This window comes from Canis lupus, chromosome 6 (assembly GCF_011100685.1).
Source record: "Canis lupus familiaris isolate Mischka breed German Shepherd chromosome 6, alternate assembly UU_Cfam_GSD_1.0, whole genome shotgun sequence".
Taxonomy (NCBI): Eukaryota; Metazoa; Chordata; class Mammalia; order Carnivora; family Canidae; genus Canis; species Canis lupus.
Window position 1 is genome coordinate 49597367 of NC_049227.1, and position 26922 is coordinate 49624288.

General features: G+C 37.9%; 1 protein-coding gene across 1 annotated transcript in view; it reads right to left on the reverse strand.

The window, feature by feature from the left end:
* The window catches only part of SLC30A7 (solute carrier family 30 member 7), a 90760-nt gene that overhangs the window by 8503 nt on the left and 55335 nt on the right, over positions 1-26922 (reverse strand). Inside the window, exons 9-10 of the mRNA XM_038541192.1 lie at positions 12891-12981; positions 6956-7105 (exon numbers count right to left, since the gene is read on the reverse strand). Of these exons, the coding sequence (XP_038397120.1) occupies positions 6956-7105; positions 12891-12981 (241 nt within the window). The remainder of the gene's footprint in view (positions 1-6955; positions 7106-12890; positions 12982-26922) is intronic.

The following is a 26922-nucleotide window of genomic DNA, read 5'->3' on the forward strand; positions in this document are numbered from 1 at the left end:
TTATTTGTTCTTCAAATTTATGGAAACTACACTTAATAGCAGCCTTTCCTTGAAGAGGCTTATGGCAGGAAAAAAAGAGCTTAATATCCGTATGATTTTTGAGCTAAGATTTAAAACCAAACCTTAGTTTTTCTCATTTTAAAAGCATTCAAAGATACCAAGTCTACTTATTTCACAAAACTGTTATATGTTTATCCGAAATTTGACAAGTATTTAATAAACCCATGTTACATCTCAGGTACCACTGTAAGGAATATATGTGAATATATGAGAAAGGATTTCATATGCTATAAAAGGCTATTAAAAATTATTATGATTCATCCTAAGTCTATTTGATTTTACTCAACCTAGATGGTCTCCAAAATAACTAAGGAACTCTTCTTTGAAATTCTTGTGTATCTAACCCTAAGGAAAAAAAAAACCAGCTACTGCCCAAGTAAATTGGCTTAATTCCTTTTCTCTCTTAACGAAATTGTTAATGAAAGTAAAATGGTCAAAATAAGTTGGGCTCCTGTTACTGTGCCTGCCCTTCCCTCACCCCCAGTCTCAATACAATGAAGATGATAATAAGAAATGAGGTTAGCCCAAGGCAATAAAAAAGAGGAAAAACAAAGAGGCTAGGTAAATTGTTCTTTGCATAATCATGAGTTAATTACTCAAGCTTATATCTTTCCCCTGAGGGGCTACAGCTTTACATAAAAGCTCAGTCTGACAGAAAAAGTCATTTTGCTTCAGCCAGCTGTCCTGAGGGGGATGGCTTCAAGTTTTCCAGCTTCCCATGTTCCTTTCTCAATGTCCTTCAAAGTAGAGAGAGAAGCAGAATTTCCAAAGAATCCTATAGTGAGTCACCTCCTCCCTGAATGCAAACTAGGTTTTCTATACAGTTTATCCAGACCATAAATACGAGACAAACACTTCAGCAGATCAGAACAGGTCTTGGTTGCGTCAAACTTGGTACCACTGGGTACCACTGGGCCGGCCCCAGGAGTCAGAGCCTAGCCTGGTCTTTAAAAGCCCTTTCTTTAAAAAGTAAAAACCATATCATATTTATTGTGTCTTACGCCAGGAGAGTAATATAAACCATAATTCAGTCAACACTTTTTAAAATCGTTAAGACTATAATTTTTTAAAGATTTTGTTTATTTGAGAGAGACAGAAAGAGAGCAAGCAGAGGCAGAGGGAGGAGGAGACGCAGGCTCCCTGCTCAGCTCAATGTGGGGCTGGATTCTAGGACCCCGAGGTCATGACCTGAGCTGAAGGCTGCCGCCTAACCCGCTGAGCCATCCAGGTGCCCCAAGCCTGTTCTTTTTAACGCCCGGGCTCCTAAGAAAATAAATACTAACTTGGTGCCCTAGGCTTATAACTATTCAATTCAATGCTGTGGAAAGAAAAAAAAAAAATCAGAAGCAAAAGAAAAAAAAAGAAAGGAAAAAGAAAAATACACAAGAATATGGCTGTAGAAAATTACTGGTTTATACTAACAATTCCACAGAAACGTTCTACTTTAGTTTCTGACGGAACACGTAACATTAATCTTTACGCTTTTAAAATGAGGCCTTGAAAATTGCCTTAGTCTTTCGTGTGAAACCTAAACCACCTCGGAATTAGTGAAACGGTGAGTGAATGTGACAAAATTACACGTCGCGAGCAGCAGCTTGGGCCCGGCTTCCTTCCGCAGCACCTGTCGTGGCCGAGGCGCGGGTGAGGCGCGGGGCAGCGGTCACAGCGCTGGGGGGGCTCCCCAAGGCCCAGCTGCCCCCCCGCCCCCCGCCTCTATCGACCTACCAGCCCGACCAGCGAGGGCTCAGCGAGGGCTCGAGGCTCGGATTAATACAAACCACAAGCCCAGGGCCTTGCTGGCCTCCCCCAGGCTGTTCGCGCCGCCTCGCCTCCTCGGGAGGTTGGGTTCTGGCGGACCCGGGATGAAGGGGATGGGGGAGGGGGAGGGGGAGGGAGAGGAGAAGGGGACGGGAGGGGGGGAGGGAAGGGAAGGGAACCGAAGGGGGAGGGAAGAGGGAGGGGGAGGGGAGGGGAGGAGGAGGGGGGAGGGGAAGGGAACGGGAGGGGAAGGGGGAGGGAAGGGGAAGGGGAGGGAACAGGAGGGGGAGGAGGGGGAGGGAAAACGGGAGGAGGAGGGGAGGGGGGAAAGCGGGAGGAGGAGGGAAGGGGGAGGAGGGGAGGGGGAGGGAGGGGGGAGGGGGGGGGGAGGGAGGGGGGAGGGGGGAGGGAGGGGGGAGGGGAGGGCAGGCAGGCGGACGCTTACCCTGCCACTTAGGAAAGATGACGACCTTCCACAGCCCGGAAAGCCACGAGCACGGCGGCGGCTTCTCCCAGCCGCTGCCCAAGCTCCGGCGGCAGGAAGGGATCAGCAGCTTGGAGCACGGGGAGGTTCCCGAAACTTGGGGAACTCCTATTTGGGCATGTGAGGAGGCTTTCTGGTTCCTTCCTGGGTATCAGGGTGAATTCTATTTTGAGGCTAGTGGATAGGACACAAAAAGCTGCAGCAGGAAGCTGGGGGCTCAGGATTTATAATATGCAAAACAAATAGGCAGGAGAGGAGAAGAGATGAAAGAAACCAAGACCGAAGTCCTATCAGGGAGTAAATAGCATGACTTAGGCTGGATTGTCTTCTCTGCTTTGTGGAACTGAAGAGGGCAATGAAGCGGAAGTACATTCGAGATTTTTCTTCAAACAGTATTTCTAACAAAACAGTATATTAAAAAAAATTAACAGATGATATCAGCAAGTTTGAGAGACCCATAATAGGTTAAATTGCCATCTTAATCCAGTATCCTACTTTCTCTTCCTGTTCATAGACTAAATATAAGTTTTGTATTTCATCAATTCCCAACCAAGAACTCATTTTTAAAAAGTTAGTGAGGGGAGAATGGGAGAGAGAACTTTTTCTATGCCAAAAGAAAACCCTGTAGTTTAAAAATTGGATTATCCCTTACCTAATAATCCCGAAGAAATCTAAATTCACCAATTCACTTGTTTTACTCTATTCATGCACACACAGCCTTAGCTGGCCATTAAAGGCTGATACCATAGAAAATGAGAATAAAACAGTTCTAAAATAGTCCTGAAGCTTATAGTTTTATCAAGAATACAAACTTGAAATTCTTAAGCCGAGGTTAGTCTTTTCAGTTTAAACTTTTTTTCATATCTCTACTTTAACAAGAACAACTTTTTTTTTTTTAAACATTAGTTATTTATCCATGAGAGACAGAGAGAGAGAGGCAGAGACACAGGCAGAGGGAGAAGCAGGTTCCATGCAGGAAGCCCGATGTGGGACTCGATCCTGGGACCCCGGGATCACACCCTGAGCTAAAGGCAGATGCTCAACGCCTGAGCCACTCAAGCGTCCCAAGTACAACTTTTTAAACCAAAAACTATGACTTAAATTCTGATTTAAGCTCAGTTATAAGAAAGATACCTGAAAATGCCATAAAACCAAAAGGTAGAACTTGTTACTGAGTAAATCCTTCTTTGGGTCCTTCGAACTTCCGTCCTGCATAGGTCAGAACTGAAACCATGATCTCTGAGCAGCTTTAAAATCATTAACAAGGGTCGCCTAGTGGCTCAGTGTCTGCCTTCAGCTCAGGGCATGGTCCCAGAGACCCGGGATTCAGTCCTACGTTGGGCTCCACTGGAGCAGCCTGCTTCTCCCTCTATGTCTCTGTGTCTCTCTCTGTGTCTCTCATGAATAAACAAATAAAATCTTTTAAAAAAATCATTAATGGCACGGATTAAAAGTCATTAGGAGGATGATTCCCCCTCCCCTCTGGAAAAAAATGGTTAACCCATCTTCACTGCCAGGCCCTCTGCTCTACAAGGAATGAAACAGAGCGGGCTTGACCTTGGCTGATGAGAAGGCTGAAAATATTTTTCAGGGCTTAAAAATTTCAAAACCCAAATACAGTTTCCAAAACCAAAGAAGCAGCTGAATAAACTTTCAGATCAGGCCATTTTAAAAGCCACGATGTCTAATGTTACCAGAAGAGCCTCCCCTCCACCTACTTCAGTTACAACTTCAGCAGTTCCTGAGCACAGACACGGCTGCTTGTGCATTTCTAAACTTAGACATAATGGCATTAATTCTCAGAGGGAAAACCATGACTCAGGGCCCACGCCTCAGAAAGAGTGATGGTGGCATGGCCTGGAGGTCAACAGAAGCCCACACTGGGAGGATGGAAGGACTCTGATAACTAGGAGACAAAGGTCAAGGAGAGAATGATGATGTAGAAATGACAGTGAAAAGTAAGGTTATTTGCAGCCACATTTTCTTCTTGCCTCTAAAACAGGAAGGAGGTATGAGAAGGCCGGAGACACACTGTGAAGTTCTTGCATGTGTCCCGAAGACATGGAAGTCATGCAGACTTAGCATGTCTGTTCAAGAAGAGACCCAGTTCTTTTTTTTTATTTTATTTTATTTTATTGTATTTATTTATTCATGAGAGACACAGGGAGAGAGAGTCAGAGACACGGGCAAAGGGCGAAGCAGGCTCCATGCAGGGAGCCCGATGTGGGACTTCATCTTGAGTCTCCAGGATCATGCCCAGGGCTGAAGGTGGCGCTAAACTGCTGAGCCACCCAGGTGTCCCGAGACCCAGCTCTTAAAATTCTAGAGTAAGTGGTACCAGCATACTGCTTTGTAGCAGCTAGCCTTGCTGTTGTCTACACACAAAATTATTTCATTACTTATTCCCAAAGGAACGTAACCATACCTTTCTCATTATTAGAGAAGAGAGATCATTTAATTTATGCTAAGATCCTGAATTTAAACAGCATATTAGGGACGCCTGGGTGGCTCAGCGGTTTAGCGCCGCCTTCAGCCCAGGGCATGATCCCGGAGTCCCAGGATGGAGTCCCACATTGGGCTCCCTGCATGGAGCCTGCTTCTCCCTCTGCCTATGTCTCTGCTTCTCTGTGTGTCTTTCATAAATAAATAAAACCTTTAAAAAATTAATAAAGACATATTATGTTCTGTTGTCCGTGTCTGAAAATATGGTGTGTCCTGTTTCTCTCCCTCTCATCCTTTCCCTCTCCTTTCGTCTACGCGTCTGTCTCTGTCAATCTATTTCTGTGTATCATTACGATCTTTTCATGCTGTGGCTAAAAAGACGAATGGGAACCCAACCATATTTTTCCATACTTAGCAGTAAAGATGGTGTTGGTCAAATACAGTTTTAAGACTTTGTTTTTTCAACAAATTTACTATCCATGCACATTTTTCTAAGCATTGGGAATGCAAAATGATGATGTTTGGAAGAAACCTGCAGATAAATATGTATATCACAAGATAAAGTAATGTGGTTTAGAGAGGTCTCTAGGCCTCAGAGAGAGAAAAACTGACTTGGACCTCTATGTTAGAGTAAGATCTTTGTCCCACACAGAAAAATAAATAATCTGGAAGGGTATGAAGTATCTGGGAATGAATAGCAGGAGGCCTGAAGACTTACTTGGGTCATGCTAAAAAGTTTGGGTTTTATCCTGGTGGCAATGAGGAGCCTCCAAAGTTTTAATTTTTTTTTAACTTTTTTATTTTGAAAAAATAAAATCACCCATATTCACCAGTTGCTAATATTTTGCTACATTTCCTTTATTTCTCTCTAAGTGTATTTATTTGTAATCTTTTTACTTTGCTGAAATATTTGAAAATTAGACATCCTGGTCCTTTACCACTAAATCCTTCAGCATGGATCTGCTAAGAATGGGAACATTCTTCGATAACCACAATCCATTATCATACCTACACGATTATTATGAACTATTACATAGTCCATATTCAAATTTCCCAATTACCCAATAATTTCCTTTGTGCCTGTTTTTTGTTTTTTTTTCCAATCTAAGATTTGATCAAGGATAACACATTGCATTTAATTGTGAAGTCTTCTCTAATCTAGCATAATCCCCCACCGTTCCCCCCTGCCCCTTCATGACAATGATACTTGGTAAGAATCTAGGCTAACAGTCTTAGAGAAGTTTCTACAAGCTGGATTTGTCTGGTTGTTTGCTAGTGATTAGATTCACATTAACCATTTCTGGCAAAAGTACCACACACTTTCACTGCATCACATCAAGAGTCACACGCCAGTTTTTAAGCACAGATTTTTAAGGCATGGAAACAGTTCCTCTTTAGATCTATGTGTTAGATAATTTTGGCTAGATTTTTCGCCAAATATTTCTAGTAAACTAGAATGAAAAAAGAATTTGTATTCTCTCACTCTCCCCCTAGATGTTCTTGACATGATGTTCTTATTCTTCCAACAGATATAGGATAACATATATCCCTCTTAAATTGACTATCAGTCACATGACTATGTCAACTCATGACAGCATAAGCATCGAGTGAAAATAATTTGGCTGTAGGCATTCATTGAATAATTGATTCCAAATACAACAGCATATTAAAGCTTTTATTTATTTATTTATTTTTCCATATTAAGCTTTTAAATTACACAGAACTATGGCTTTGCTATCACACAAAAAACGTTAACATAGTCTATCTACTTTTAGCTAAAGCCACTGACAAGGCATCATTCTCATTCCAAAGGTTGTTTTAGTTCTTGGCTTTAAACAGTATTTAATATGTCTTATAAAGGATATACAGTAAAGGAGAATCTACTTTTTCTTAAAGGAATTCAAATCAGCATAATGAGAGAACAGGACTATCTTAAGAACTAAAATAAGAATTCCCAATTTTGACTGTATGGTTGAAAAAAGGTACTTTTATGCTTTCCTCACAGCATTGTGCGTACAGATATATATATGCATATATATATAAAATATTTATAAAAATATGTATTTATAAAAATTTAAATATATTTATATATTTAATATGTTTAGTAAATATTTGATAATATAAATATATTTATATATTTAATATGTTATGTAGTAAATATTTGATCAGATAAATTAAAAAATCCTTGAGAAGTTAGTGAAAAAGTCATACCTGAGTAAAAATATTATGTGTTTGGCTTAAAATCCACCTGGCATCAGCATCAGGGGCTACTACTAATTTCAAGGTCCCAACGTAAACATCGGAACATAAGGTCCAGAAGTGCTGCTCTTGTAAACTGTAAACTCCTTGCAACTGCTGCACCTGAAACAGAAAAGGCAGATATGAACATCGCAATCAAATACAAGGGCCCCCTCATTTTATTATGTACACTGTTTTTATTATTATTATTATTATTATTATTATTATTATTCCATAGTTCGGTAAATTGCTATTTAGATTATTAACTATAATACTATTAAATTATTATGTAATATATCAGAAAATACAGATTCTATTCCCTAGTTCAAAGGAGGGGTCAGAGATTGCTTTAATTAATTAACAAATACTTATTGAGTACTTATTATGTGCCATGGCAGGTGTTTGTGAATAATCACATACCAAAATTTGCAGGGTACAGCTGAAACAGCTCCTAGACGGAAATTTACACTTTCACGTACACTGATCAGAGAACATGTATAAACACAAAAGAGCTGAGAAATGAGAAGAATAACAACCCAGTAAACTCAGAGAAATAGGAAGGAAGGAAATAAAGAACAGAAATCAATGGTCCAGAGATTTAGAAACTATCAGAATTCACAGTATCAAAAACTTGTTCTTTGGAAGATCAAGGAAGTAGAGAAGTCAGTGCTTCTCAAATGGAACATATTTTGGACAGGACGGTTCTTCCTTGTGTCAGAAACTACAGGACCCTCTGCATCCCGAAGCCCCCAAGGAGCTAAATGCCAACATACACCCTTCTCTGAATCAAGCAACAACAAAAAGAAGAGGGACATCTCTCAGTGTTTCCAGTGGTTCCTTACAGTTTCCATAACCGAAGGCTGACAACCACTGGCAAGACAAATTAAAAAACAAAAACAGAAACCAGAATGAAAAAAGGAGAACGCCTACAAACAACGGATTTTAAAAACCATAAAAGGGAATATTATATGAATGTGTAGTAGCTTGTGAATATACAAAGTATCTCCACTAAGTGGAATCCAAACAAATTCTCACCGTCTCTACTGCTATCAGCCCAGCTGAAGGCAGCATTATCTTTCGTGTGGATTATTATAACAGAGCCAGTGTAATAATATTGTAGTGTAAACCCGGTGTGTCTCTGGCCTGGGACTTCTCCCATCTATTCTCCTCACAGTATCCCTGGTGCGATTCTGCTACTTTAGGTCAGATGCTGCCACTTGTCTGTTCAAAAATCCTCCAACGGCTTCCCACCTTACTCTGAACAAAAATCAAAGTGTGCACAACGACTTACATGGACCCGTCGTCACATGACTTGCTTGTTTTCTAATCACATGGTCTCCTGCGTCCCCTTGCTCCTTCTTCCTCAGCTAAACCAGCCTCCTCACCATTGGCTGAGAAGTCTGGCACACTCCTGCCTCGGAGTACTTGCCATTCCCTCTGCCTGAAGTGTCCTTCCTTCCAGATTTCTACTCAGTCCACTTTGTTTGGGTTTTTACTTGGATGTCATCTTCTCAGTCAGTTACTGTAACTCTCGTACTCTTGGTATTCTCTTACTTAAAATAATGTTTTCACTTTTATGTTTCTCTGCTTTGTTTTGCTTTATGGAGCATAATCTCACACACTGCATTATTCATTTATCATTTAGATTTTTTATTGCCTGCCTGCCTCTCCAGCAGAACTTAAGCTTGATAAGGGCAGGGATTTATTTTTATTCTTTTTATGTTTTGTATCCTTAGCATCTAAAACTGTGCCTAACCCAAGTAAGTGCTTGGTAAATTGTGTGTATAATATATATACAATATACAGTATATATGTAATACACACACGCACACACAAAACCCCACAATTTGAAAACCCAGACAAAATGGATAAGTTTCTGGAAATGTAGAAAATGCCATGACGAGAAAAAAATAGAAAATGTGAAAGACCATTAAAAATTGAAAAGGTAAAATACCCCTGAAAAGGTAGAGGTTAATATACAAAATATAAAAAGAACTCACACAACTCAATAGTAAAAAACCAAACTATTTGATTGAAAAATGGACAGAGGATCAGAATAGACATTTTTCCAGAGGAGATATACAGATGGCCAACAGTGAAAGGTGCTCAACTCACTAATCATCAGGGAAATGCAAGTCAAAAACCACAATGAAATACCACCTCACACCTGTTAGAATACCTATTAACAAAAAGACGAGATCTTTTCAATTCTGAGATTCTCTAATTTTTAAGCAGCCTATTTGGGATGTTTTTTTTGTTTGTTTTTTTGTTTTGTTTTTTGTTTTTTTTCCTATTTGGGATGTTAATTAAAAAGTTGAACTGAGATCTAACAAACATATTCATTTTTATCAGAATTTGATGAATGTAGTTCTATAAACTCCTAAGCAGTTGGTAGGAAATTTGAGACAACACCCACTGTGCCCTTTTTAAAATGCTTTTACTGGGAAAAGGTCAAGGTGGACTTCTTCTCTTTCAGGACTCTGATGACATAGTGGCTTGAACCTGCTATCACCCTACATTTTTCTGAATGGCATCCTCATGGGATGGTCTCCTGTGAATGAAACAACCAACTAAGTATAAATAGAGCTCTTCTACCTCTAAGAATGCAAGTCCTCTTGTAGTTAAGACTAAGCAATGTTCCTATACAAACTGGCTTTAACTCTCCTCAAGTTAAAAAATAGGGGAAAGCATAGTTATAGAAACTTTTCCTACTCTGACAATGGGTAAAATAGAAAGGGCATGAGCTTCCGAATCAGATGGACATGGATTGGAATCCTGGTTCAGCACTAGCATTTGTTTGCCTTTTTTTTTTTTTTTTTTTAAAGATTTTATTTATTCATTCATGAGAGACAGAGAGAGAGGCAGAGACACAGGCAGAGGGAGAAGCAGGCTTCATGCAGGTAGCCCAACGTGGGACTCGATCCTGGGACTCCAGGATCACGCCCCGGGGCCAAAGGCAGGCACTAAACCGCTGAGCCACTCGGGCTGCCCAGCCACTAGCATTTGTGACTTTGCATGAGTTACTTAAATTCTCTAAACCTCAATTTTACTATAGAAAGAAAAATAAAACTTAGCCTGTGTGGATGTAATGAAGACCAGAAATGATATACATAAAGCAATTAGTACAGGGAGCAGCTTATAGTAAGCATCCATAAACTGCCCCTTTCTCTTCCACAGTTAAGATGACTACCCTACCTTAAAATCATAACCACAAATGTCAAATGGGCAACAATTCGGTTTCCCTATCTCAAAAAAAACCCTTTTATACCTTCTCCTTTTTCCTCCGGCATTCTAATCTTTTTGATTACACTCCCTTATAAATGATAAAATAGAAGTACATAAAAAAAAATCCCTTATCCTGTACCACCAAATCCACCAGTTGATCCTCAAATATGTCAGCACTTTCTGCCTCTCTTCTAGGGATATGCCATCCCTGGCTCCCATCTACACTGAATTTCTCCACAGTGCTTTTGGTTCTATCTTTTTTTTTTTTTTTTTTTTTTAAGAGAGTGAGTGAGAGAGCATGTAAGTGGGGAGGGAAGGCATGAAGGAGGGGCAGAGAGGGAATCTGAAAGGCTCTGTACCTACTCGGGAGTTCAAACAGCCCACCACCCTGAGATCATGACCTGAGCTGAAATGAAGAGTTGGCTGCTTAACTAACTGAGCTATCCAGGTACCCATGGTTCAATCCTTTTTCATCTTCTCAAGAGCTTCATTCTTGCAACCTTTACTAACGTATCATCAATTTCTTTCTCTATGGGATCCCTGGGTGGCGCAGCGGTTTAGCGCCTGCCTTTGGCCCAGGGCGCGATCCTGGAGACCCGGGGTCGAATCCCACGTCGGGCTCCCGGTGAATGGGGCCTGCTTCTTCTCCCTGTGCCTGTGTCTCTGCCTCTCTCTCTCTCTCTCTCTCTCTCATAAACAAATAAATAAAAATTAAAAAAAATTTCTTTCTCTAGGATGGCCCTTTCCTAACAATAACAAACATGCTCTAGAACTGCACTGTGTAATATGGAAATCACCTGACACATATGGCTGTTTAAATACAGGAGAATTAAAATACATTAAAAAATCAGTTGTGCTAGCCTTACATCAGGTGCTCAACAGCCACATTTTACTTGTGATTTTCATACTGGGCAGTGTAGACTATACAGTATTTCTGTTATTGGGGAAAGTTCTATGGGATAGCACTACTCTAGAATCTCCTATTTTAAAAACAAACAGCCCCTGCTCTGATACTACGTCCATACTCAGGCTGCCAACTCACTTATTTGCTTCCTTTAACAACAACACTTCCTAAAAGAGTTGTCTGTAGTTACTATTCATTTTTTCCTTAAGCTACTCAAATCATGCTCTCCTCTCCAAACGCCTCTGAAACTGGTCTCATCAAGGTCATTAGCTGAGTTCACGAAGTCGGTTGATGATTACTCTCCATTCCTACCTTGCTTGCTCTACAGAAAGTGGACTACTGCTTCCTTCCTCAGCTCTGAGAGACTCTGCTCTTCTGGTTTTCCAGCTTCCTTCCTAGCCACTCCTTTTCCTGCCTTTCCACCACCTGTGCTGTAAACCTGGAGCTGAATGGAGAGCTAAAAAGAAGATAGCTTAATTCTCCCAAGGGAATCTCACATAATCCTCATATTTTAAAAATTATTCATTTATTAATGCTTCAAAACTCTTCCTAGTACTAATCTGTCTCTAAAACACCAGATTTGTATATCCCACTACGTCACTGACATTTCCCCTGGGAATATAGCGGCATTTCAATTTTAACATATCCAGAAGAGAACTCTTGATTTGGGGGGATTTTCCATCCTCAAACCTGCATCAACACAACCTTAACCCTAGCAAATGGTACCAGCATCTACCTAGTTGAGAGTCAACACTTTTTCTCCCCTCCATTAATATAATCCATCTCTAAAAATTTATCCCAGATGTGTCCTTACCTCCATATTCACTACTCCCTCTGTAGTCCTAACCACCATTTCTCCCCACTTAGATGACAAGAGCTTTATAACTGATTTTCTTTGCTTTCATTCTCTCTAGAATTTGTTCTCCAGTAGCAAGCAGAATAATCTTTTAAAAACATTAGTTTTATGACACTCTCCCTGCCTAAAAGCTTTCTAATACTTCCCACTGGATTAAAATTAAATCTAAACCTCCTAGTAAGACCACAAGCTCTGTACGATCTGGCCCCAACCATTCTTTCCAGCCACTCATCCCTTTATTGATAATCCTTTAGCCACAGTGGCTTTTTCTTCTGTTCTTCACAACTCTAAATGAGTTCCAGCTGTAGAACTTCTGCATTAGCATAAAGTGTTCCTTTGCCTGAAACACTCTTCTCCAGGATTTTCGTAAGGCTGGCTCCTTCTTGTCATCAAGGTTTCAGTTTTCTTTAATATGACTTCCTGAGTGAATCTAAGGTAATCATCCATGTCTACCATATGACTTTATTTCAGTTACAGTAACTATCATGGATATTTTCTTATTTATCAATTTATTGCTTAGTGCCTGTTTTTCCCCACTAGATCGTAAACACTGACGCAGACACACTGTCTGTCTTGCTTATCCTTCCTTATACCCTTAGTACCTTATTAGGATATCTGAGACAAAATAGGAACTCAAAAAAATATGTTGAATAAATACTTATATCATCTGGAATTTGTATCTATATTTTAAAAGAACTGTTCAAATTCTAAGTGAGGACAATTTCTACCACATTTTCTTTAGTAAAGCTCAATATTTTCCAATGATTTTATTCTGGTTTGTATAAATGGCACTCATGGTTAGTATTCAATCTTGGAAGAAATACTAAATTATACACATATGCTACCCATATTTGTAAAAGTTAAAAACCCTAACAGCTTGGAAACAACATAAAATCTAATGGTTTGGAAGCTCTGAAACTTACCCTCTGATAACACTGAGGCAGAGTATTTTCCAACAATGGAGGAGTTCTCTGCATTAATATTCCAACAGACTCTCTTAAAAGAGGAATAACACTAAAGAAAAGAAAGAAAAAATTTATTAAAGCTACATTCTGACAATCCTATTCTGCAAGAAAGTAATAATGTAGCTCTCTATATTAGAATATAACAAGATTGATCAGAATAGTATGAGGAAAAAGCAGATAGTCTTTCTAAATTTTTCATGTGATCACTAAGTTTTTTCTTAAATAAAAGAGCCAGATAAAATGCATCAATGTATAAAACACGAAACCGTATTACTGAATAGTATTGGAACATCTAAAAATCTAAACATAGCAGTTACTCAACTGCTATCTAAAATATGGCTTCAATTGGCCAGAATCTTCCACAGTAATCCATAAGGCATATCATGGCTGACTGGTCCTTAATGTTTATCAAATATTTACATGTATGTAACTGAATAGCATGTAAAGGAATACACAAAAAATTAATATGGTACATTAGTCCATTCATCTAATATTTTTACAACTCAATTATATATCAGTCTTTCTTTAATTAAAAAAATTTTTTTTAAAGATTTTGTTTATTCATTCATGAGAGACACAGAGAAAAAGAGGCCAGACACAGGCAGAGGGAGAAGCAGGCTCCCCGTTAGGAGCCCAATGTGGGACTTGATCCTGGATCCCAGGATCTTACCCTGAGCTGAAGGCAGAGCCACCCAGGTATCCCTTATTTTTCTTTAATTTTTAAAAATTTATATCAGTCTTCTTTCATTATTTAAAAAATACATGGGCAGCCCGGGTGGCTGCTGCTGAGCCACCCAGGTATCCCTTATTTTTCTTTAATTTTTAAAAATTTATATCAGTCTTCTTTCATTATTTAAAAAATACATGGGCAGCCCGGGTGGCTCGGCCTGATCCTGGAGACCCGGGATCTAGTCCCACGTCGTGCTCCCTGCATGGAGCCTGCTTCTCCCTCTGTCTGTGTCCCTGCCCTCCCCACCCTCCGTGTCTGTCATGAATAAATACAATATTTTAAAAAAATAAAAATAAAAAAATAAAAAATACAGAAGCCTGGATATAACCACAGATCCAAGTGTATCAACACCTTTAGTGATAGGGCCCAAATGTCTGTGTGTATTGATGCAGCTAGTCTTCCAGCAATATGTGGAAATTACTGCTTTAAGCTATTTGGATAAATGTACAGAAACAATTAACAGTATAATGATGAGAGTGACTCTAATGCAATAGTTCTCTTAGTATCTAGATATCAAATTCACCTTACTCTTATTTGTTTTTATTTCTGACATATTAGATCAGAATCTTTCAGAGAAGGTCAAGGCATCTGGTTTTAAAAAGCTCTCCACATGATTCCAGTGAGTCAGGGTGGCAAGGCACTGCTCTACCCAGACTGAGAGAAAGGTCAGACATAGCTTCCTTAACTTAATAGCTTAAGCTAGTGTTCTCTTTTACACTTGGAGAATCTCAAAATTTCCAAAGTAAAACCCCTCCTAGTTACAGCTGTAGGAGATGGAGATAAAAGGAACATACATACATTTCAAGAAAGGCAGAAGTTAAAATGTACCACACAAATTAGTGATATTTCTTTTTTAAGAAATTGTTATTTAAGTAACCACTACACCTAACATGGGGCTCGAACTCAGGACCCCTAGATCAAAGTCATATATTCCTTTGACTGAGCCAGCCAGGTGCTCCCAAACTTAGTGATATTTCTGACAGGTGGAAAGGAAAAGACATTAAAAGAACGAAGACAATGAGAACAGAGACAGTGCTTGTCTTGTTCACAATTATATTCCCAAGGAAGCCAAGTAAAGTTCTGGTCAGAAAGTGGGCCCACAATAAATACCTGTTGGTTAAATCAATGATAGGTATATAAATATTAGATGCTTGAGAAATCTAGACTGAAGATAGGCAATGGCTACAGGGAAGCAATTACAAGTCCACTCCCACACTTTCTGTGCACAGTAATAAGTACTTGGATAATGAGTAAGACAGGAACAGAAACAACTAGGAAAATCAAACAGATACTGAGAGAAATAACTGGTGTCTAACTGGATATAGTGAAGAAATAGTGAAGCACGCAGGGATGCCTGAGTGGTTCAGCGGTTGAGCATCTACCTTTGGCTGAGGGTGTGATCCCTGTCTGGGGATCGAGTCACACATTGGGCTCCCTGTAAAGAGCCTGCTTCTCCCTCTATCTCTCTCCCTCTCTCTCTGTCTGTCTCTCATCAACAAATAAATAAATAAAATCTTAAAAAAAAGAAAAGAAAATAGTGAAGCAATATCAAGAGACAAAATCCGAAAGACAAGAAGTGTGGAGGGAATGGCAGTAGTGAAGATGAAAAACTCAATGCAGATAGGAGGTTAAGTCACGTTCAAAATGAAAACATTCTTTAGTCAGATTAAGAGCTAAGAATCATTAGATGCCACCCTTCAATCCTCCTTCTCCCTTAAAACTCCCATGCTCTAAATCACCAAGTTCTCATGATGTAACATCCTAAATACTTCCTGACTCCATTCCCTCCCCTTCATTCTACTACACGTCTACAATAATCTCATCTTCACTTGGGTTATTATAATAGCCTCCCAAGTGGGCCATTTTTGCCTCTAGTCTTATTTCAAGTCCACTGTGATCGGCAGCTTCGAAGATGGATCCCAATGGCCCATGCCTCCCTAGTACTCATGTTCATGTGTAATCCCCTACTCTTGAGTGTGGACTGGACCTTGCACTTGCTGCTAATGAAAAAAGTACAAAAAAAAAAAAAAAAAGAAAAAAGTACAGCGAAAGTGACATGATGACACTTCTAAAATCAGATTAAAAGACTCTGCCTTCCATCTTGTTCACTCTGCTCTAGTTTTCACTCTTGGCTATCATGCTCTGAGGTATTCTACAGAGAGGCCCAAGTGACAAGGCACTGCAGGATGCCTCTGGAGAGGAATGGAGAGCCTCAGTCCAATAGCACAAAAGGAACTCAATACTTTCAACAACCACTTCAGTGAGCTTAGAAGTGGATTCTCTCCCAGATGAACCTTGGAATGACTGTAGCCCTGGCTGTCACCTTATGAATGACCCTGAGCCAGAGAGCCTTGTTGGCTATGAGCAGGTTCCTGAGCCACGATAAACTATAAGATAAGGCCTATTATTTTGGCTACTGGGTTTTTGTATAATTTGTTATGTATCCTTAGGTAACGACTACAACCATTCTTTATAAAACTATTAGACTATCTAAAATCAGTATCTGATCCTATCCCTTCCCCATTAAAAAAATCCCATAAAAGCTCCTCAATACCTTGGGGATTAAATGTAAACTCTTTAAAATGGTATATTTTTAGATCTGCCTCGCCTAGCTAGCTGCCCTTCCTATCAATTCTCGCTTCTCATTTTAAGCCCCCCCCCCTTTTTTAAAGATTAAAAAAAGATTATTTGAGAGAGAGCCAGCAAGCAAGAGCACAAGCAGTGGGTAGGTTCAGAGGAAGAAGGAAAAGCAGACTCTCCACTGACCGGGGAACCTGATGTGGGGCTCAATCCCAGAATCCTGGGATCATGACCTGAGCTGAAGGCAGATGCTTTACCAATGAAGCTACCCAGGAGTCCCATATTTTAAGCCCTCTAAACAAACACATTTGCACTTTACTTTTGGCTGTTCCTTCTTTTTATGCTTTGTTCATGATGTCAGCTCTGCCTAGAATGTTCCTAAACTGCCCTACTCTGGTTTCTATTCTTTTTTTAAAGTCTCAAGTGTCACCCCTTCTAGGATATATTTCCTGATCCCAAACTGCTCTCCAAACTTTATGAAATGTCCTCTCTGTGCTCCTAAAAAAAAAAATTCTGATACCTATGGTAATGTTAGAGGGAAAAAAAATGAGGAAATGGATAGAAACTGGAAGTGGGATTAAGGATTTGACAGTAAAGGAATATCAGTAATTCCTTCATCTGACCTGAAGAGCTGCGTTTGTTCCTATCTATTGGTATTATACAGGTAAGGATGCCCTGGGTTTATAAAAAAGACAAAGAAAAACATGATGGTAGTTTCACAAGGTATAATTCAACCATTATGACATTTTTCTTTCCTCTCTCCATCATTTCTCAGGAAAAAGGAAGGATCAGTCATGGAATGTTTTTATATCTAACTTACAATTTTTATGTTTTCCTACCTTCCTTACTGTACTTTTTAGAAAGTGAAGCACCAAAATGGTCCTCCTAGAATAAGAAAAAAGTTTGAGAAAATAGAGGGGTTTTTATGACTGTCTAGGAGGCATATAGAAAAATTAAACTATTTTGATAATTTCCTTTTCAATCTTTATCCCAAGGAATTGCTAATGATGCCTGAAGATATCTGAGGTGGAAAATGCACTCAAATAGAAAACATGATACTTGGGTTCTAATTCTGCCATTAAATAACTGGACAAATTGCACAGCCTTCTAGAGCGTCAGTTTTCTCATCTGTAAAACAAGGAAGTGGATTAAATAGGCAATTTCTTCCATCTTCATTTTTCATTTGATAAGAAAAAAATGGTCAAACTACAAGGAATACTAGTGCAAGAATATATGTGGAAATGAAAGGTTACTTTTATATATCAAAAAAGGGTATCATAACTTTTGTAATACCTAATATTTTAGAATACCTAGGTACAGTCTAATTTTTCTAACTTTTGTGTGAGCTAAAACACAATAAAGAGATGACTGAGTCCAAGTTTTAATAATCCTTGAAGAGATCAACCTTCAAACCTTAAGGACATTCTCCTAATAGTCTCTTAAGTCATCCAGAACCATCTATAAATTTATTCAAACCTTTTTTTTCCCTAAGATTTTATTTATTCATTCATGAGAGACACAGAGAGAAAGAGAGAGGCACAGACACAGGCAGAGGGAGAAGCAGGCTCCATGTAGGGAGCCTGACGTGGGACTTGATCCCGGGTCTCCAGGATCACACCCTGGGCTGAAGGTGGCGCTAAACCGCTGGGCCACCCAGGCTGCCCTTATCCAAACCTTTGTTCAAATTTTTATGTCTATATTCTGTGTATGTTGCCTCCTAAAGCCAGATACTCCCTGACACCACATTTGTTTAAAATGGAAGGAAAGAAGGAAGGAAACAAGGAAGGAGGAAGGAAACAAGGAAGAAGGAAGGAAGGAAGCAAGCAAGCAAGCTATATTTTCCCTTTTCTCATAAAATTTATTTTCACATGTGAACCTTAGTTTGAAGATTCTAGAACTGGTGAAGTTCCATGATCACAGATAACAAACTATTAAAATTAATAGGGAATTTAGAGATCATTCATTTTAACACTGAGTTCAAGAATCATAATGCATAATCCTGGTTGGCTCAGTTGGTTAAAGTCTCCAACTCTTGATTTTGGCTCAGGTCATGATCTCAGGGTCATGAAATCAAGTCTGTCTGGGGCTCTACACTCAGCAAGTACAAGGAGTCTGCTTAAGATTTCTCCCTCTGCCCCCTCCCCCCTGCTCAAGCTTTTGTGTGCGCGCTCTCTCTCAAAAACAAAACGACAAAAAAGAATCATAATGCAAATAAACATTTTAATAAAGTTAATTTTAAAATAACTAAATAAAAGATATCATAACTGATATAAGGAAATAATTAGAATAGTGTATTTTTTTGGTAAGGGTCAATGAGGTATTTACTGATTTTGCTGTATTATAAAATTCAAAATGGTTGCCTGCTTCAGTAGAAAAAAAATTTTTTTTTAAGATTTTATTAATTCATTCACGAGAGACAGAGAGAGAGAGAGAGAGAGAGAGAGAGAGAGAGAGGCAGGGACACAGGCAGAGGGAAAAGCAGGCTCCATGCAGGGAGCCTGACGCGGGACTCGATCCCGGGTCTCCAGGATCAGGTCCTAGGCTGAAGGCAGCGCTAAACCGCTGGGCCACCAAGGCTGCCCCTTTTCTTCTTCTTTTTTTTTTTTTTAAAGAGTAGGATTTTAATAAAATGTTTACATTTAACAGCAGCAAGCATTTCATGAAAGCACACTGATGTGTCACACTAATTCTGTCTAACTTTGTCTTCTGAAATTATGCAAGGATTTCAGCTATAACGATACTGTGGTCATGAAACTGTGGTGGAAGGAGAAAGGTGCTTGCTAAGTCTCATGGTGATACGCAATTTAGAACCAAGGTCAATTTCTATAACAATTTCAAAGATCATAAAAATGTAAAAGAAACCTGCAGAAACTTTATTTTTGCCTTTTAAAATTGTGTTTAGCTCAGGAGTTTGTGTCCATATTTTTCTGATTAACTATCGTAATGGGAAATCATAAAACAGATTTTAGCATGGATCTATCTACCCATAATGAAAGGATATGGGGAAAAAGACAAGCTTAGCAAATTCCTGACTGAGCTAACACTTAGAGCTGCATCCAAACCCAAAAAGTAAGCATTTGGAAACAATGAGAGGTTCACTTCTGGTTGACTAACTCAATTCTAACGTTAACAATGAAACACCATTTTCCTAGCATATATAAAGACATGAGTCATTAGGTATATGAGTTTACCAGTAAAACAGGGTAATGGTTTTATTCTTCAAAAGCTGAAGGTAAATCAAATTTATAATCATACAGTCATAAACATAAACTTAATGTAGGCTTAAATGCTAACAGATTAAATAAGCAGTAGTTATTACTTTTTATTGCCAGTAACTTTGCAAATGAAACTATATTCAAATTTCACTTTAGAAGTAGTTTTTAGTGAAAGTCTCACCATTTCAACAGTAAATTATCTAGCAGTAATTATGAACAAGCCAAACAAAAGAAAAGGGCATACATATGAAAACTTTTGAAGAACACACTAGTGATAACTATAATGCTTAGCAATAAAAAATTTCAGAGAGCTGAAACTACTACTTATATCTGAGAATAAACATCTCTTATAATAATTAAAACATGATTACATTTTAACTTGGCTTATGGGCTCAGTCCTTCTCCATATTATTAGGGATTCTTGCAATCTATGAACCTAGAAAAAGATAGTTGTACTTCTTAAAGAACCCATAAATTCAAAGGTCTGATATATGTCATATACTTGAAAATGTTCAGTGGACAAAAAGCCAAAGAAAAGTGACCCAAAGTTGAAATATACATTTAGACACAGTAGTCCAATGGCAAGCTATAAATATGCAGTCATATTTGCACAAATACAATTATTTCATAGCGATGAACAATTACCTATATTAACCCAGAATTTCAAGAATTATAATGCAGGGGCAACTGGGTGGCTCAGTCAGTTAAGGTCCTGACTCTTGATTTCAGCTCAGGTCATGATCTCAGAGTTATGAGACCAAGCCCAGCGTGGGGCTAATATAGAAGAGAACTCCAAACCACAGGGATTGTGGTTTACCTTATATTTATACTGAGTTTCAAAACCTATGGTTTAAATCAATGCACATTTACAGAGTATCTACTTTTGCCAATAATGGTGATAATCAGATACCATAAAAATACCCCCAGAACTCAGAGCCAAAGTCATGAAAAGGTCCTCCTTTTCCTTAAACTTCTGGAACTTCGGTATAACATCTAATGCGTCTGGACTTTGGACCAAAAGCACTAGTAAATAATGTCAAATTAGTAAATAATTAGCAATGCCTTTGTTTAGGCAACACTTAATAGTTTTTAAAGTGCTTTATAAATTTTTTATTTGATCTTCACACCAGCCTTAAGGAACCTTAATGAAAACATCCCATTCTGAAATGACAGAATGTCAGATATAGGCAAGATTTTGAGATACTTAGGCCAACTCTCTTATTTGATGGAAGAGAAAACCATCTCTGAGAGATTAAGACAACTTGCTCTTTGTTACACACTGGCAAGAGGCAGAGCTGGATGTGCCAATTCCAACGCTAAAGATCTCTGCACTACGCTACAGTGTCTCATCATGATTAAGTCTTCTAGAGTCAGAGATCATGTCATGGTTCTTGTTATTCCCAGTGCCCAGCACAGGACTTGGACTTTAATAAGTAATTGGCATATGTCTGCTGAATGTATAATCTATTTTAAAATTTCAAACACAGTGGAAGATTTTAAGAATACAGAACAGCCTTTGTTTGATAGGACTTTCAACCATTCAAAGTAACAGCTAAATAACAAAACAATAAAGGTTCCCTCAATTTAGTCACTCCCCAAAAGAATTCCTAACAGATAGAAGCAATAGTATCTTATCCTCTGTTCAAGTACAAGTGAGAAAGAATTGCTTAGGAAGAAGCAATCATCATTCCCAATACTTGATTTGCGATTTATGTTATAAAGGCTCTTTTCTTCATTCTCATGAATAAGAAACTAAAACCACACCAGCAATGTAAGAAAGAATTGATTAAATGATCTATGATGCAGCCATAATGAACAAAGGTGCAGATAAAAAAATGAATGCAAATTTACACTGATGTCTTGTCAAGAGGTAAGAACTGGGAAGAGACAATGGAACCAATGAAGTAAGAGGGCAAAAAGAGCCACAAAATACCTAGTTTTGAGAAGACTGTGCAGGAATAAATTCACATTATTTGTGAATTAAATATGGTAACACTTGTATTAAAAAGATAATGAGACCTGGAAGATCCTCCTCACTATTTCTACAACCCATGTGAATGCAGTTGCAGAATGGACAAAAGCAGGAGATGAAGTTCTTTAAGGAAATTTGTATTTTGAAAACAGTACAGAGGTGAAGACACAGGATCTTGCTTAGAAAAACCAGATAAGATGGCAAGAAATATTTATCACAACTATCAAAATCAAATTAATTATCATTCAGATAGCTTCAATGATCAGAAGTTTTAACTCAGAACAAAAAGACATTGAGTTCAGTAAGAAAAATCCAAAAGGAATGGAACCAAAGTGCTGATTAATCTCTAGGTTCAACAAGGTTATTAGGAATCTGGGCTAAACTGTATCTGTCTAGTGTGAGTTAAAGAAGGATCTACGTGTAACTGATTCAATCTATGTGGTGTTGAAGCCATAATATTTCCTCACCATATAGTAATGGAGCTTTGCTTCTAGAGTGTGGTCCTCTGAAGAAATCCTGCATCCATGAAGGACACCAGAGACAAGTAGCAAAGGGGCGTCGTTAATATGCAGCAACTTCCCTGCCCTCTTAAATGAAGGAGGCAGTCCCCAACTATTTGTATTTTTTTATTCTTTCCCTCTTTTCTCTCTTTTTTCCCCACTTGATAATGAAGGAATGAAGGTCAGTTAACTGGGGGGAAAAAAGGGTATGTTAACCATCATAACAGAGAGACCATTTAAGTGAATGGTGGTACCTGCTTTCCAAAAGCATTCCTTTGGGAAGAAAGGTAGGCAAGCAATTAACACACAATGCTTCCCAATTTTTTTTTTTAAACCAATTTGTTCTAGACTTTATATATCTTAACCCATTTATTCCATACATGACAAATTATGAGGTAGGTACTACTATTAACCCCACTCTGAAGTTGAAAAATTGAGGCACAGAGAGGCTTAGGCGCCTTGCCCAAGGTCACACAGCTAAATGGTGAAACCAGGATTTGAACCCAGGCACTTGCTTTTAGCAAATGCTCTTAACCACTGCACAATATTTCTTCCAATGAAATCACCAACATGGCTTTGCTAGTACTCACAGAGCACATTTGCCTATACGAGAGGTTTGACTTTACAGGAAAAGCTGATCTTCAAAGTGCACAGGAAGCCTGGACCCCAAAAAGAAATTTAAAAGCCCAGGAAAAGAGGAGTAGTAATAAGGATATAAATGTTTTCCACCAGCTGAGAGCTGATTGGTACTGTCAAAACTTGAATAGAAGCAAATCCCTGACACCTAGTTACCATGAAGGGCCCATCCTCAATGATAACTTCCAAATTCACGTTTGTGAAAAGTAAACCAAACATGAGAAATACAAAGCTAAGGCAAAAGGACCCTCATTAAATTGTTTACCCAAATCAAACTTTTAAAATAGCACTGTGAGAAGAGACTTTTTATTGAGTATCTCAAGGTAGGTTTCTAAGTGCTACATTACGTTGGATACTGACTACATGAAAATACTTAGTTGGTGAGATAGGGGTAGAAATCATGTTTTTCTAAGGATTAATTAAACAAGAACACAGTAACTTAAGTGCAGGCTATAGCTAATGGAGGAGAGTTAGAAATTAATTACACACAAATTAGCAATGAACATTAAAATAGAAAAACCAAGAGGGACTATTCTTTTTTTCTTTTGGCAGCAAGTGAAAAAAAAGGAAAAAAAGTGTATGAATAAGTGTATCAGAGTTGAAACAACTTAATATGGTTTTGACCTTTAAAAACTTACAATAACAAAACAATAAAAATTGTATTTCAAAAAATTTTAATATTAATTCCAATCAATTAACATAGTGTTATAGTAGTTTCAGGTGTACAATATAGTGTTTCAACAATTCTACATATTACTCAGAGCTTATTGTGATTAGTGTACTCTTAATCCCCTTTATCTCACTTACCCCTCCCCCACCCTATTTTATTTTTTTAAAGGCTAAAAATGTCAATGATTCCAAAGTCAAAAGTATATTTAAAAAAAATATTCATAGTCTCACTTCTAATCCTTTCCCTCTGCCTAGAGGTAAACATATTATATTTGCTTTTGGTTTACCCTTCTAGTTTCTTTTGGAAATTTGTAAGAAAACATGCATGTTATATGTGTATCTCCTCTTCTGCTTATATTAAAGGTAGCAGAGCTACTTTTACACGTCTTAAGCTATACACCTGTATAGCATGCACGTGCTGCATTATCAAAGTGTTGCTTTTTTTTTTTAAAGTGGGCTCCATGCTGGGCCCAACACAGGACTTGAACTCATAACCCCAAGATCAAGGCCTGAGCTAAGAGTCGGATATTCAACTGACTCAGCCCCCCAGGCACTCCCTCAAAGTTTTTTTTTAGTAATATATCTTGAAAATCACATATTACTATATAGAGGTCTTCCCTATTCTTTTATTATTATGATAAAACACCTAAGTTTACCATCTTAAACATTTTTCAGTAATGGTAGCATTAATGTTGTGCAAAAGATCTCTACAACTTTTTCATGTTGTAACAGTGAACTTCTATACCCATTAAACACTGTCTCTGGCCCTTCCCAACCACCTTTCTACATTGATTCTATAATTCTGACTACTTTACATATTTCATCTGAATGGGCTCATATAGTACTTGCCCCTTTTGGATTGGCTTATTTTGCTTAGCATAATGTCAAGATTCACCTATGTTTAGCATGTAGCAGCATTTCCTTTTCCTTTTTTATTTTTTAAAGCCCAATGCAGATGCCTAACCACTGAGCCACCCAGGTGCCCCCATTTCCTTCTTTTTAAAGACTGCTTCATATTCCACTGTTATGTATATACATTTCCTTTATCCATTCATCTGTTGGACATCTGGGTTACTTCTACCTCTTATCTCTTGAAAGTAATGCTGCAATGAACTTGGGAATGTGAATATCTCTTTGATTTCCTGCTCTGAGTTCTTTTAGATGTATACCCAAAAGTGGGATTACTGGTAAGTCTACTCTTAGCTTTCTGAAGAACATTCATATTTTCCATAATGGATGTACCATTCCACTCCTACCAACACTGCACAAAAGTTCCAAATTCCCCATAACCTCATGAATACATATTATCTATTCTTTTGATAAAGGCTGTCTTGATGGATGAGGTGATATCTCATAATAATTTAATTTCCCTAATGATTAGTGCTGTTTGAGTATCTCTTCATATGCTTACTGGCTAGTTGTATACATTCTTTGGAGAAGTGTCTATTCAAATCTTCTGCCTATTTTTTAACTGGATTATTTGTTGTTATTTGCTTAAGTTGTAGATTTTCCTAATATATTCTTCATATTAATTCTCATCAGTTATATAATTTACAATTATTTGCTCCCATTCCGTAGGCTGCCTTTTTACTCTCTTGATTGTTTCTTATGACACAGCAATAGCTTTTAAGTTCGATGAAGTCCCATTTGTCTATTTTTTATTTTGTTGCCTGTCTTTCAGGGTCATAGCCAAGAAATCACTGCTAAACCCAACGTCCTGAAGCTTTCCCCTTATGTTTTCATCTAGGAGTTCAACAGTTTTAGATCATGTATTTAGGTCTTTAATCCATTTTGAGTTAATTTTTGCAAGTGGTGTAAGGTAAGGGCCCAGCTTTATTCTTTTGCCTGTGGATATCCAGTTTTCCTAAAACCATTTCTTGAAGAGAAGTGCCTGCCTTTTTCCCCACTGTGCCTTGGCAAAATAAATTTGTCAAAATAATTTGGCTATATATGGAAAGGTTTATTCCTGGGCTATTTGCTACATTGGTCTATATACCTATCTTTATGCCAGAACCACACCATCTTAATTACTGTTGGTTTGTAGTATGTTCTGATATCAGGAAGTATGAGGCCTTCTTTCTCAAGATTGTATTGGTATTCATCATCCTTTGAAATTCCATACAAATCTTAAGATTTTTTTTTTTTTTTTTTAAAGCAAAAGCCATCCATGGGATTTTTAAAGATTTCATTAAACCTGTAGATCACTTTGGGTAGTATACACATTTAAACAGTAAATTCTGATCCATAAGCAAGAGGATTCTTTCCCTTTACTCATATCTTCTTTGGTTTCCTTTAGCAATGTTTTGTAGTTTCCAGTGTACAAGTCTTTCACTTCCTTGATGAAGTTTATTCCTAAGTATTTTATTCTTTTCGATGCTACAGTAAATGGGATTATTTTCTAAATTTCATTCTTAGATCAGTCATTGTTAGTATATAGAAACACAACTGAGTTTTGAGTGTAGATTTTGGATTCTGCAACTTCACTAAATTCTTTTATTAGTCCTAACAGCTTTTTAATGGAGTCTTTAGGATTTCCTACATATAAGAACAAGTCATGTGTGAACAGGAAATTTTAATTCTGCTTTTTTCAGTTTATATGCCTTTTTTTTTTCTTGTCTGATTGCTCTAAAATTTTCAGTACTATAGTGAACAGTAGTTCAGTAGTTACAGTGAACAGTCTTTCTGAAATTGGACGTGCCCACAATGTACTTGATCTTAGAGGAAAAGTTTTCAGTCTTTCCCTACTGAGTATGATGTTAACTGGGTTTTTTATACATCGATTGATTTTCATATGTTGAATTATCTTTACATTCCAAGTGTAAATCCCACCTGGTCATGATGCAAGATCCTTTTAACGTGCTGTTGAATTAATTTTGCCTAATATTTTGTTTAGGACTTTTTTGCCAATATTCATGAGAAATAATCGGTCTAGTTTTCTTTTTCTTTCTCTCTCTTTTTTTTTTTGGGGGGGGGGGGGTCTAGTTTTCTTTTCCTGTCATGTTTTTGTCTGGTTTCAGTACTTGGGTCATTCTTGCCTCACAGACTGAGTTTGAGAGTCTCCTCTCCTCTTTAATTCCTTGGAAGAGTCTGAAAAAAGAATTGGTGTTAATTCTTCTCTAAATACTCAGAATTCACCAGTAAATTCATCCAGTTCTGTGTTTTGTTGTTGTTGAAAAGTTTTTGATTAGTGCTTCAATTCTTTAACTATTGGTTCCTCACTAGTTGTAGGTTCAGATTTTTTTTTCTTCATGATTCAGTCTTGGTAGGTTGGATGTTTCTGGAAATACATCCATTTCTTCTAAGTTTTCCAATTTGCTGGCATATAATTGTTCGTTATAGTTCCTTATATATATTTTATTTCTGTGATATCAGTTGTAGTGTCTCTTCTTTTGTTGCTAACTTTAGATATTTGAATCTTTTTTTTTCTTAGAGTTTGTCTACTGAAGGGTTTGTCAATTTTGTTGATCTTTTAAAAAAAAAAAACAACTCTGGGTTTTGTTGATGTTTTCTATTCTCTATTTCATTTATATCTGATCCAATCTTTATTTCCTTCCTTCTGCTAACATTCTAGTTTTTTAGTTTTATTTTTCCAATTCTTTAACATATAAAGTTAGGTTGTTGAGATTTTTTTTTCTTCACAAAACTAAAATGAGATAAAAGAAAGTCATGTGGATATGCTGAGATTTTT